Below are 12568 nucleotides of genomic sequence, written 5' to 3'. Positions count from 1 at the left end.
ATTAGAAATAATAGATTAAAGAGAAATTTAATAATTCTTAGAATAATTATAGATTCAAAAGTTCATTTATTAAGGGATTTGGAAAGTTAAATTGGGTCAAATTATGTTCAAAGCTTATTCCTCTATTTAAAGTATTTTTAAAGAATATTCATCTTAATTATACACTTTATTTAGTGTTTTGGTCAGCTTCATGTCTGAAACAATCAGCAAAATGCTCAAACTTAAAGAAATTCTAATCATTTGGAGCTTCAATATTGAAAATATATCAACGGTCGTTTGAAATTCAAATTTTATTTGCACCTAAACATCAGTTGATTCTCCCCTTTCATATTTCCAGGCACCTTCATGTAAATATTTAGTTTGTTTTCAATCTTCATTCAATAAAGTGCAATAAATATCATATTTATTTACATTTTGATGAAGTTATTACTTACCTGACAGAAACTTATAAGTTCCTTCATTTACAAGTTATAGAAATCAAGTCATTAAATCAAAAACACATGTTTCAAATGAATTTCACAAGAAATTGAATAAATTTCACATTTTATTATCATTTCATTTATAGCAATTGAACGATAAAGCTCCTTCTCTCCATTTCAATCAAGCACAAATATTGAACGCACACGTTTATGAATGAATGTTGAAAGGAAGGAGCTGAAATATTTTTTAATTTGCACACACACAAACTTACGTGTTCATTGAATATGCTTATAAATAAAATATGTATGATAATTGTATATTAGTAAGTATCTATAGAGATTTATGAAAATTATTCCTCATTTTTTAAAATTCCACGAAGAAAATTGAAAATTAAACAAATTTTTTTCACCCACTTGACTGCATACTTATACACAATAATTCATGCTAATGACACAATTCAATTATGGTCGTAAATTTGTATTTTAATAATCCCTGACAAGGAAATTTTCCATCGAGTTCTTTCCCACTTTTCAAAAGCAATTTTGAGTTCTTTTTATAGAGCACAATGTGGATTTGGAAATGGGGGACGTTCAATAGTGACGTCAATCATAGAGCGACGCAAGGTAGATGATTAGATCCTTTTGAAAATTATTTGAACTTCCAGGTGGAGCCTCGGGTTGCTCTAGTATTTCCTTTCTATTTCAAACATCTCTAGACCATCCATAACCTCAAAAATTAGACATCCCCAATGAACAATCCCCAAAAAACTCCTTCATACTATGGAAAAATTCCTACACGTAACAACCTCAATAATCATAAAAATTTAGATCCTTAAATTTTTTTATTACAATCTCCACATGAAACTGCGCAATTTTCTTTATAAAATCCAATAAATTGATGCTTGTTTTTTTTTTTGAGATCCAAAATTTACATTGAGTAATTTGCCTGCCTGGCTTTTCTAAATCCTGAAAACTTCTCAACCCATAATAGATAATCAATCCAACTGTCTGTGTTACTTTCAAGTCCTTTAAAGTTTTCGGCTTTTTCTACTAATGGTGCTTCAGCCAACACAGCTTTGGCTTCATCTAACGTAAATCTGTCGGCATTGTAGGTTGTAAGATGTGTGAAGAATCTGTATTGATGAGAATATTGGAATTAATTAGTAATGTTATTGATGCTATTAAGAGATTTAAGGTTTGTTGTAGGTTTGTGTCATTAAAAGTAGAATGTTGATGGACAAGGTAGGGGTGACGCAGGGTATTAGACCGTCAAGCCACACCCTGCTTCTCCTAGAATACGCCTTTGACACAATGTTGCCTCTGGCACTTGTTTGCTTCTGTTATCCTTGAAATTGATCAAAATGTCTTGATATTGATCAATCTCAGTAATCTACTGCTAGATCAAGACACATCCTCTAATCCTCCCAAATCAGCTCTTACAATTCGAAATTCAGTGACTTAATCAGTGTTCAAGCATAAATCAACACTTTATAATAAGCACAAGAAGCTAAATAATTGATCACAAAACCCTGTCAATCATCATCACCTCAACTCACCTCTCTAAACTTATAACACCTTGAACACGTTCGTCCCATTTTGAAAGAGCTTCAAGTAAAACAATCTCTGGTTCTAATTCCATCGTCTTAAAGCACATCATCATTGCAAAACTGTCAAAATCAATTGGCTGTGAGGCATCTGCAATCATTTCATCAATGACCTTATCATCAACCTCCATACCCATTGTCTTAAACGTGCTACGTAAATCATTTGCATCAATATAACCGTCGTTATTTTGGTCGAATAAGGAGAAGCACTGTTGGTTTGCGATTAAAAAAGGATAATAAAAAAATTTGAAAATAATTGAATGAAATTGATATTTTTGGAAAAAAAAAAACAAATTGTGTGTAGGATGGGCCAATATTGGCAATTGAAAGTGAACATTCTGAGAATACAATATACTTAATTTTAACCGGCAGGTATCTTAAATATCCATAAAAGGCAAATTTACATTTAACATCCTACACACAGACATCAATTTCACTTTCAATCCTCACCTCCTTTAATTCGTGCAATTTAATTTCATCTAAATCCTGAATGTCAGCTGGATCATCGGCATTAACTTGCTTTGGTGGACGATATGGTTTATTATCACTGTAAAATGCCTTAATTTTCTCCAATTTTTCTTCCATTTTCACACAGGGGATTTACACCAAAAAACTTAAATAAATCTAATCACTTCCACCTAGCTCTTACAAGTTAATTACTGCGAATGAACGTGATGTTGCGGAATGAAATGGCTTTTATATCTCGCTCGTTCCAAATGTTCGATCGTTGGCACTTTTTTGGCATGTTGAATATTTTTTTTCGTCGTTGTATGCATTACTCTGTTGTCAGGGGTGGTGCTAAGGGACTAAGTTGAGGGATTTAATGAACTACGAACACTACGATAATGCACCAGTAGTGAATAACCACTCGGGTCACAGCTTGGACTCGACTAAAACCGTACATGGCAAACAGTACACAGGCTGCCCATCACTGAATTATACCCTCAAAGGCTAGTCGTCTTGACTATGAGTTACTGGAAATGAAAGTTCATCATCTTGATGTCCCTCTTTTAGCAGTAAAGAGTTTGATCAGTGCAAGACCAGAGCAACATAATACTGTCACAAATGCAATGTTTAGTTGCCGTCCCGAACAATAAGTTTGCCAGAACATTGCTACGAAGTCGTATTAACGTTAAGATGATTCAAAATCATCCAAATTGTGCCTTGACGGATGATGTTGACCAATTTTTCGGAAAAATGCGATTTGTCGACTTGTGCTGTTTGGACTTGTTGACGTATAAGTTATCAAAATGAAGTAAAACTGCTCTAACTATATCCTTATAGCTGCTTTGGTCCATATTTATGGCGAAAAATTGAATGCTTGGAGACTTTCAAGCAACCATCAATTTTAAAACTAGGAATATATGGATTAGGACAGTTTTCTTAGAATCAGAGGCCAAAGTCAACTCGGAATTTACATGGAAAAGCCGACTCAAGTCAACTCAAGTCGACACGATTCCATACAAAATTTGACTCGACTTTGTATTCTGCTTAGAATGTTCCATCTCCACCTCTGTCTAAAACAGGTACTTGATGAAAACGGGCAATGAATTTTCTTATAAATAGAGGCAATTTACATAGACATTTAAGTGTAGCATACGATATTTTGGAAAATTTCCCGCTTTAATGAAAAAACGCGTCATAAGCGTTGATCACATTAGTCGCATAAAAAATACACAAGCGACACAGCCGAAAAAAATATTAATTTTTTTTATATCGAGATGCTTGCAGCGCTGGAAATACAGTTGTTGAACAAAAAATTGTCTGAAAAAGAGATGATGATATAGATATTTAATTAACCTTTAAAGTTGATGATTTGGAAGGTTTTTTGTGTTTTTGAATTGAATTTCGATTGATTTATTGAAATTGAGACTTGTTATAGTTAGAATGTTAACATAGAATATTGTAGTAAGCCATGAATAGTTGAAGATTGCAAGTTTGAATGAAATAAACAATGATTCAATTGGCTGGTTGACTTAGTGAGCCAGATAACCGACCAGATATCGTAATTCCTTCTTTTTGTAGGTTCTGGATCAAACCCTGTTTTGAAAAGTATCCATAGCAACTCTAACAACACCTAATACTTACCACTATCTCATCCTACACTAAAATTTTCCCAATTTCTTTTAATATCCAACCTTCAAGTTTAATTCCAAACATTTAAAAAGCCATAAAATCTTCCTTAATTTTAATTATGTTTACAACATTGATGAAGTTCTTAAAAACCCACAGATTAACATTTTCCACTTAATTATCTGCTCAACAGTCAAGAAATCTCACAAATTTCCTAAATTATCGTTGTTCAGTCATTTGTAATGAATTTACTAATCTGATTTACTGCAAAAATATTTTGTAATGAGCATCGTTCTCATTCCATTAAAGCCTTAAAGCGGATTTCATTGGAATTGACTACATTTTTGGGGTTGTTATGGGGCGACTTCTCGTTCTTTAAATGTACGAATCTGTGTCACAAAGTAAGCTTGACTATTGAGCGACAAACAGTCTCCCTTAAGGACAATAAGGAAGCCATTAATTCGAAAACATTTCTTGTTATTGCTTTTGACACCTTTCTCACTGGAATAGCCATTATTATGCTCTGTAAAACTTCAAAACAAACACAAAGTAGTTTCTGTGTCAATTCAAGTCATTCCTTAAAATATTGAAAATCAGTCACCAAAATGGCTATTTATAGATTCCAAAAAATTTCATCGCCAAGTCATATTTTAATTATATGAAAAATGGACAGATGTTTAAAATAAAATATTCACCGTACTGAGTTAGTCACGGGAGATTTCACAGCAAATTTGAGATAGATAAATCAAAGGCTTATGAATGTGTATGAGAATTTTTTAATTGACATGTCTCAAATGCTTGAACGGCAATCACAACATATTCAGGACAGACAACTTCATTTACGATTTTTCTTTTCAAAATATGTTCATTCACACATTATATTAATTAATTTATTAATTATTTCCATGTTAAACTTATTTTCTCTGGGGTTGCAGGGTTGGAATTGTGATTCTTGGGTCTTTGTGATGCATGAAATTGTTGTTTCTATGTTATATACTCAGTCCCTGCACAGCAAAAGCTGTGTGCTTAAGATAATCACTATCCGAACGCACAACAGTCCTCAAAACGTATTAACGGACATTTAAAATTCAAATTTCATTTGTTCCTATAGTTAGCTGACTTCCCTTTTATAGTTGCAAACCCTTTTCATACAAATCTTCAGTTTGTTTACAATCGTCAAACAGTAAACATCTGTTTGTTAAAATCAACTTCATTTCTCTTGTTCTGTACACTGTACAACATTAATTTAACTAAACCAGGCTCCACAAGACATTTGTGCATAAATTCAATATCAGTCGCAGCATATATACAGTTAATTATTTGTGAAATTTCAACTCTGGATATTTAAAAATTAATATATCTATCAACATATATCTTCATTCATAATATAAATATATCGACTTTTTATGGATCATTTGCTTATTCATGGCTTTTTAATGCAATAAATTGCCACTAATTAGCAGAAAATTTTAATAATTAATAAGTTCAGTGATGGATTAACATATGCTGATTGAATTCAGTACAGCAAACGGTAATTCATTTAACGGAATTGAATTGATTACGTCGTTAATTAAGATGGAAATTTATTCACCTACAAATGAATTAGGGCTTAGTCGTTCGAAAATTCAGTGTCAGAAATGTGATGTAATTGGCTTTTTTCTCGTTTCCTGGATATTTAGGATAATATTTAAATAGTCTATCTTGTAAAGTCCTAAAAAACGAACATTTTGTTGTATAATATGTTTAATAAAACATTATAATTAAGCCAAAATTTCAAAAACAAACTCGATTTCTGACACTGAAAATTTGTTACTTAATCTGAGTTTTTGGACAAAAATGCTTTTAATTTTATGAATAATGAGTTCTAAGGTACAAAAATTGGTCGTACTTGTTCATTTTTCAATGCTCTACAATGCAAAATATCAAAAGTAAGCCTAAAACATGTTAAAAGTAGTTAAATTAATGATTTTTTGTAAAAACGTTAAGAAAATTTTGAATTTTTCCATACAAATTTTTCGGTGTTTACAACAACAAAAATATTCACAAAAATTCGAAAAAAATTTAAATTAATAGCTTAATTTGTTAATTAATGAACTGGAATAGAACTAGAGGCTGTATTTATGTTGCCTTTTTGTGTTTTGGTACTCAGATTATTTAACAGTAGTCGTTTTTTAAAGTTTTGAGTGATTTTAGTAAATGGAACCTTTTTTTCGTCTAAGCCCATTATTATCTGATGGATTTTAACGGACAAAAATTCAAATTTTGTCAGTTGCTTACGTATTTTGCTTACGTAAAATTCCAAACAGTTTCCATCCCTTTGAAAAGTAAATAAACAAACATTTGGATTGATTGGAAATATCTGCAGTCAGCACAATTAATCGAATTAACAAGAATTTGCGACTACAAATCTGTCCATAAAGAGAAATTCAAGAATCAATTTAAATAATTCTCAAAAACCGTTATTTAAAAAAAAATCAAAAATTTCAACCGCGGGGAAATTCCTACGCTTCTTTGTTTTCATTCAGAAGAAATTTGTGCAAAAAGTTAAATCATAAAATTTAAAATATCAAAAATGTTCAATTTCGACGGATCTTTTAGGCGACTGCCTATACAATCGTTAGGAGGATCGTCTGTCGAAACAGATAGAACTCAATTAATTAAAAAAGCTCAAATAGAACGAAAGAAACGCGAAGATTTAAGAATTAAACATTTATCAACTATTAAGATTCAGAAATTGATTAGGTAAATAGACATTAAGGCATTATTCCTACATTTTGGAACTAAATTTTGTGTTTTATTACAGGAGTTTCCATCATAGACAGGTGATTAAGCGACAGGAACGAGTAAATTATGAAAATTACTTAAAAACAAATCGATTGGAAAATTTTCAAGACTTGGAATTTCTTCTTAAGCGCTTACTTTATTTTTACGAATTGGATGACAGTGCAAAACTGGTAAATAGCATAATTTCTCCTATGAGTCATTCGGAATTAGATTTTTTAATTTTGCTGGATCTTTTATTTTTCAGATCTCGCTGTGTCAATTCATTATCAAAAATATCAACAAATTCTTGGAACTAGTTCTTACGTCAAATGACGAAAATATCAAAATTCAATGGCAGTTCCGCGTAAAGAAACTCCTTACGATATGTCTGAAGCAAATATTTGCGTCAACATCATCGATAGCAATTCCAATGAGGACAATCGAAATATTCACTTCCTATGAATCAATCAGAAAATTAGCACCACCGGATGTGAATGAACAGGAAATACTTAAGTTCCTTAAACGTGAATTTTCATACATGATTGAACAAAATTACTTTCATAATGTTCGTAAAATGCTGGATGAGAAGATTAATGAGGATACTTATGATGAAATTACGACAATGCCGAAGACCGAAATGTCCAAAGTAATATTGGAGATGATTGAGCGGCCACTAAAACTTGTGAATGACTTGAATTATGATGAAGAATTTGACTCAAAGATACTCGCTTCCTTTGTCATTGAAATTCTATCAAAAGACTCAAATTATACAATCTGTAACTTTATCATCCCGTCACTAGCATCAAAGCCGTTCTTTCCATTCGTTAAATTAATCAATTTCCTATACAATGTCCATCAAAAAGTCACCAGAACTGACAACAATAATCGAGGCGAAGGTGGAAAATTGTTTAAAAACATTAAATTCAATGGATATCTCCTGTATGCTATTCTGCACCTGGATGTCAACTATCTTGATCAAATTATCAATCGTAATTTACTTCAACAGTACCTAACACTTATTGGCACCATGACAAACTGCATCTATAAACTCCCAAAAGCAAATGAATACACAAAATTCAGCAATTTTGACGATTCCGACGATAATATTCGTGATACAAACGATAGTGATGATAGTGACGATGAAAATACACAGGATGAGGAAATGCAACCACAATTTGAAAGACTGATTTTATTGGATGTTATACAACAGATAAATGATGAGAGTCGTGTGAATGTGATAGTGAAGAATATTGATTCTGTTTTGAATCTTCCGGATGTCATCCATAGTATTTGTGTCATTGCTCATAATCTCATGATTTATAACCGTGCTGCAATGAATGAATATCGGTGAGTTTATGGGATATAAAGTTTGTTGGGTATTTGACTAAGTTTGGGGATATTTTTAGATTACTGGATCTTCTAGCATTCAAGCCAAAATTCATTAGAGCACTTTGGTACACTTTATTGACTTCCAAAACAGACAACGATCAACTTTCCATCAGCATTTTGTCTAGAGGCATAACAATCCGTAAGTTACACATTTCAAATAATTTAAAACCGTTAATTTTCAAATTCCTCAATGTTTCAGCACCAGATCAAAGTGACAAAGTAATTCCAATCCTAGCTGCATTCTGTGCTTTACTTGGACGTCTTCTGTCAACACTACATGACGGTGAATTCTATTACTGCAGTTTTGGCAATGATGCACATTCAGACATGTCAGATGCATCAACTGAGAATATAGAACCGATCGCTAACAACGCAATGCCTTTCCACATTAAAGATATCATTCATATGTGCTTAACATTAAAGGAACTATCAATTGGACTTGTTGAGTTGGCATTTCCAGAGACACGATCAGCTATTCGTGACCATTATAGGAGCATATTGTTAGGCAATGAGTCTGATTATCAGGACAATGCTGTAATTAATCAGGAGAAGACAATTTGGACCCAGCTATTAAAAGTTTGTGTATCACTTTTGAGACAATTCCATACGCGTGACTTGAGATGTGGCTTTTGTCCACCAGAAAATTGGATAGCACCAACATTAAACATCCCACTTGATAGACCGAATGACTTGACATTTTCAAGAAGACGTGGACCAAGACCATTTCAACCAATTAGAGACTTTACGAAAAAGGATCTTGAGGAAGGTCCACCAATATCAACAAAACAAATTCGTTCGATAACAATTTTAAAGGAAATTCCATTTGTAGTTCCGTTCAATAAACGTTATGAAGTTCTTCAAGGTTTATTGGCAGCGGAAAAGCTCAGAAGTCAAGGTGACATGCAAGGATTTCTTCAAGGTCCACAAACTCACATAACTGTCCGTAGAACTCATTTGTATGAGGATGCATTCGATAAGTTGTCACCTGAGAATGAGCCGAATTTAAGGACTAAGTTCCGTGTCCAAATGATCAACGAGCAAGGCTTAGAAGAAGCTGGTATTGATGGCGGTGGAATTTTCCGTGAATTTCTCAGTGAGCTGATTAAGTCGTCATTTGATCCAAATAAGGGATTCTTTATACTTACGAAGGACAACATGCTGTATCCTAATCCTAGTGCCAGTATTATCCATGAGAATTATAAGCAGCATTATTATTTCATTGGACGTATGCTGGGTAAGGCACTTTTTGAGAATCTTCTTGTGGAACTTCCACTTGCTGAATTTTTCCTATCAAAACTCGCTGGACGTCATACGGACATTATTGATGTCCATCAATTGACATCACTTGATCCGGATATGCATAAGAATTTAATGAAGCTCAAAAGTTATACAGAGAATGACTTTAAGGAACTTGGACTGGACTTTACAGTCGTTTGTGATGATCTTGGTGATACGCGTGTTGTTGAGCTAAAGCCAGACGGTTCCAATATTACAGTCAATTCTACGAATTGGATTGAATACATTCAGGCAATGGCTGATTTTAAATTAAATCGACAAATTCACGAACAATGTAAAGCATTTCGTCAAGGCTTAGCAAATGTCCTTTCAATATCATGGCTATACATGTTTAATACAAAAGAACTTCAAGTCCTTATATCAGGTGCTGAAATTCCTGTTGACGTTGAGGACTTGATGAAGTTTACAAGATATGGCGGTGATTATAATCCAGAACATGAGACAATTAAGATGTTCTGGAATGTCGTGAGGAACTTTAATGACCTACAACGACGACAACTGCTTAAATTTGTCACAAGTTGTTCACGTCCACCACTGTTAGGTTTTAAGGATTTAGATCCACCATTTTGTATACAAAATGCTGGTGATGATGCTGATAGATTAGCAAGTGCATCAACATGTATGAATCTTTTAAAGCTACCGACATATGCTGATGAAGTAACGATGAAGGAAAAGCTACTTTATTCAATACAGAGTGGAGTTGGATTTGAGTTAAGTTAAGGAGTCAGATAAAGAATCATTAAGAAATTGCGCCTGGATTTCTTTTGGATTTGTGTGATGGTCAATAGTGGTAAAATTAATTTTATGAACATTAAATTATTGATTTTTAATTCTTTTTTTCTTGGATGATAACATGAATAATGCAGAAATGTTATGAATGAAAAAAAAAAAGATGAAATAAATATATGTTTGAGTCAGTAAAATGCTCAATTATTTAGTATTATTTCCGTTTACTTTCATGTTAGGCGGAGATACTCATCATTACATTACACCGGGAACTGTTTTTTAGTGCATTTTTTGAAGAAAAGGGAGCTTAATAATACACTTTGTTTGAGGCAGCGAAAAAGCAGCATTGGGAACGACCTGGGTTCGATCCCATGGAAAGTCTAGTTGGATTCGGGTGCTTTTTCGCTGTTTCTAGTTACACGAACTCGATTTGTGTGATTCGCGACACACAAATTGTGGCTAAGTACTTTGCATTGATATACGCTGTATGACCCGGGGTATACGTTGCATTAATATACCTTGGGTCATGCAGCGTACAGAGTTGGGAAAAGCAAAACGTCCAATAGGACTAAAAAACAGCCATCACGACCAAAAAACGCCATCTTTCATGTTCATCGCATCGAAATCAATATTCAGGATATAAAATCAAAAATTAAGCTGTAAAAGTCTGTGCCTAGGTCTCTTAAAATTGAAATGTAACTCACAAAAACCCCGAAAACACAAAAATGCGCTTAAGTCACTCGATTAGGTCGAGTACTTTTGTAGCCTAATTTACAAGAACCGATTTGTCGAGTATTTCCCGTTCTTGTTATGCTAAACAACAACAGATTCATATCAATTATGCATTATTCAGCACATAAATATTTAAACTTATATGGACAGAAGCAGAAGCCTCGTCAAGAAAATGTCATCCTATCTTAAGACAGAGAAGATATATGTCTGCTGTAAAGCATTCCTTGGAGAGAATTTATGAGCTTAGATGTTAATAGAGACGGACAAAGTGGCCACTAAAGCACTTCATGAACATTACATACAATTCAAAAATAAATGAGCATGAGCTCTCAAACTGACTTAATGCTGTGACACACAAGTATTTTTTTTTATAAGAGGCTTGTTGGTGTTGATTTAATTCCAAGCTTACATGAATTGATGCTAGAGACACGTTTTGAAGATTTAGTTAAACACCTGATTTAAGCTTTTAAACGACAAGGCTTCTGCATTTTGTAAAAAAAGGCATTGATAAGTAATTACATATTAGGAATTACAACTAGATCGGACATGGATGGACTGCGAAAGGAGTATGGCTGGTGGAATGTTAATGCTATAAATGGAACTATAGATTGTTATTAAAAGTCAATGGATATAAGATGGTGTAATGACATGGGGCAGCATGTAACTCTTGTATATCCTGTGACACAGTCATGCGTTCGACAATTGCAGGTTGCAGATAGTCACTCCAAAAATAGTAATTCTTAAGATTCGGAGATTTGTGATGCCATTTTGGATTGGATGAGGTCAATCGCAACAGCTAACAATTCCCGATGTCTTGGCTTCAACATCTAGAATCGGCAATTTTGGATAAGATCAAATCAATCACAACATCAAGCACTAACTATTCTCATCGTCTTGCCCTCGACATTTAGAACCAGCAAGACTCCATACTCGGATCCCCTCCAAAATCACCATGAAAATAGAACGAAGCGATAAGAATATGTCAAGAATTCGTCTAGTCATGAAACGTAATAGAAATGCCTAAGGAAATAACAGAATTGATCTAAATACTGAAATAAGGAAGCCTAAACATTTATGCCTGTATATCCAATCCTCACACATTCAAAAGAATCAAAATGATATCTAACAATGTTCAGCACTACACCTTCTCATAGAACTTACAGGAAGTTATTTTATTTTCATGATATTTCTGTTCCTTTATATAATCACATCCAAACGTATATTTTTCGCATAAATAATGAAAATACAACATAATTCGTATATACAGAGATAATATACATATTTTTTCTGTATATACACAATGAAAAACGTGCGTTGTGCAGTATTGTGCAGAGATTCTCTCAGAGAAACTTTTTCACTCACATGGCTGAGAGGATATTTATAATTTTTTTTTTTCGCAATATTTGAGAATTGAGAGCTAAATTCTTGGCATGGAGTTTATGTTTTAAATGGATTTTTTCGTTCGTCGTGAAAAAAAAGTTTTTATTTTGTGTGAAAATTTAGGATTTTTGACTGGTTTGTTGAGTTTTGAGTGACAATTTAGGTCTGTGTCGATGTATAGCAGTG

General features: G+C 33.2%; 2 protein-coding genes across 2 annotated transcripts; one reads left to right on the top strand and one right to left on the bottom strand.

The window, feature by feature from the left end:
• Positions 1-510: 510 nt before the first annotated feature.
• LOC139095236 (myosin regulatory light chain 2, ventricular/cardiac muscle isoform-like) lies at positions 511-2700 on the bottom strand. The gene is made up of 3 exons (XM_070646523.1): positions 2474-2700; positions 1976-2232; positions 511-1552 (listed from the first exon to the last, which is right to left on the bottom strand). Exons 1-3 carry the CDS (start codon positions 2606-2608, stop codon positions 1348-1350), a joined length of 597 nt encoding a protein of 198 aa, XP_070502624.1. The 5' UTR covers positions 2609-2700; the 3' UTR covers positions 511-1347.
• Positions 2701-6601: 3901 nt separating this feature from the next.
• Positions 6602-10467, top strand: LOC139095373 (ubiquitin-protein ligase E3C). Its single transcript, XM_070646707.1, has 5 exons — positions 6602-6838; positions 6900-7050; positions 7125-8206; positions 8266-8387; positions 8448-10467. The coding sequence occupies exons 1-5, from the start codon at positions 6669-6671 to the stop codon at positions 10262-10264; spliced, it is 3342 nt and encodes a 1113-aa protein (XP_070502808.1). The 5' UTR covers positions 6602-6668; the 3' UTR covers positions 10265-10467.
• Positions 10468-12568: the final 2101 nt, after the last annotated feature.

The sequence above is a fragment of the Chironomus tepperi genome, unplaced genomic scaffold (assembly GCF_022539635.2).
Source record: "Chironomus tepperi strain 1889 unplaced genomic scaffold, CSIRO-AGI_Ctep_v1 contig_364, whole genome shotgun sequence".
NCBI classification, from domain to species: Eukaryota; Metazoa; Arthropoda; class Insecta; order Diptera; family Chironomidae; genus Chironomus; species Chironomus tepperi.
This window is presented reverse-complemented; position numbering and strand designations above follow the sequence as displayed.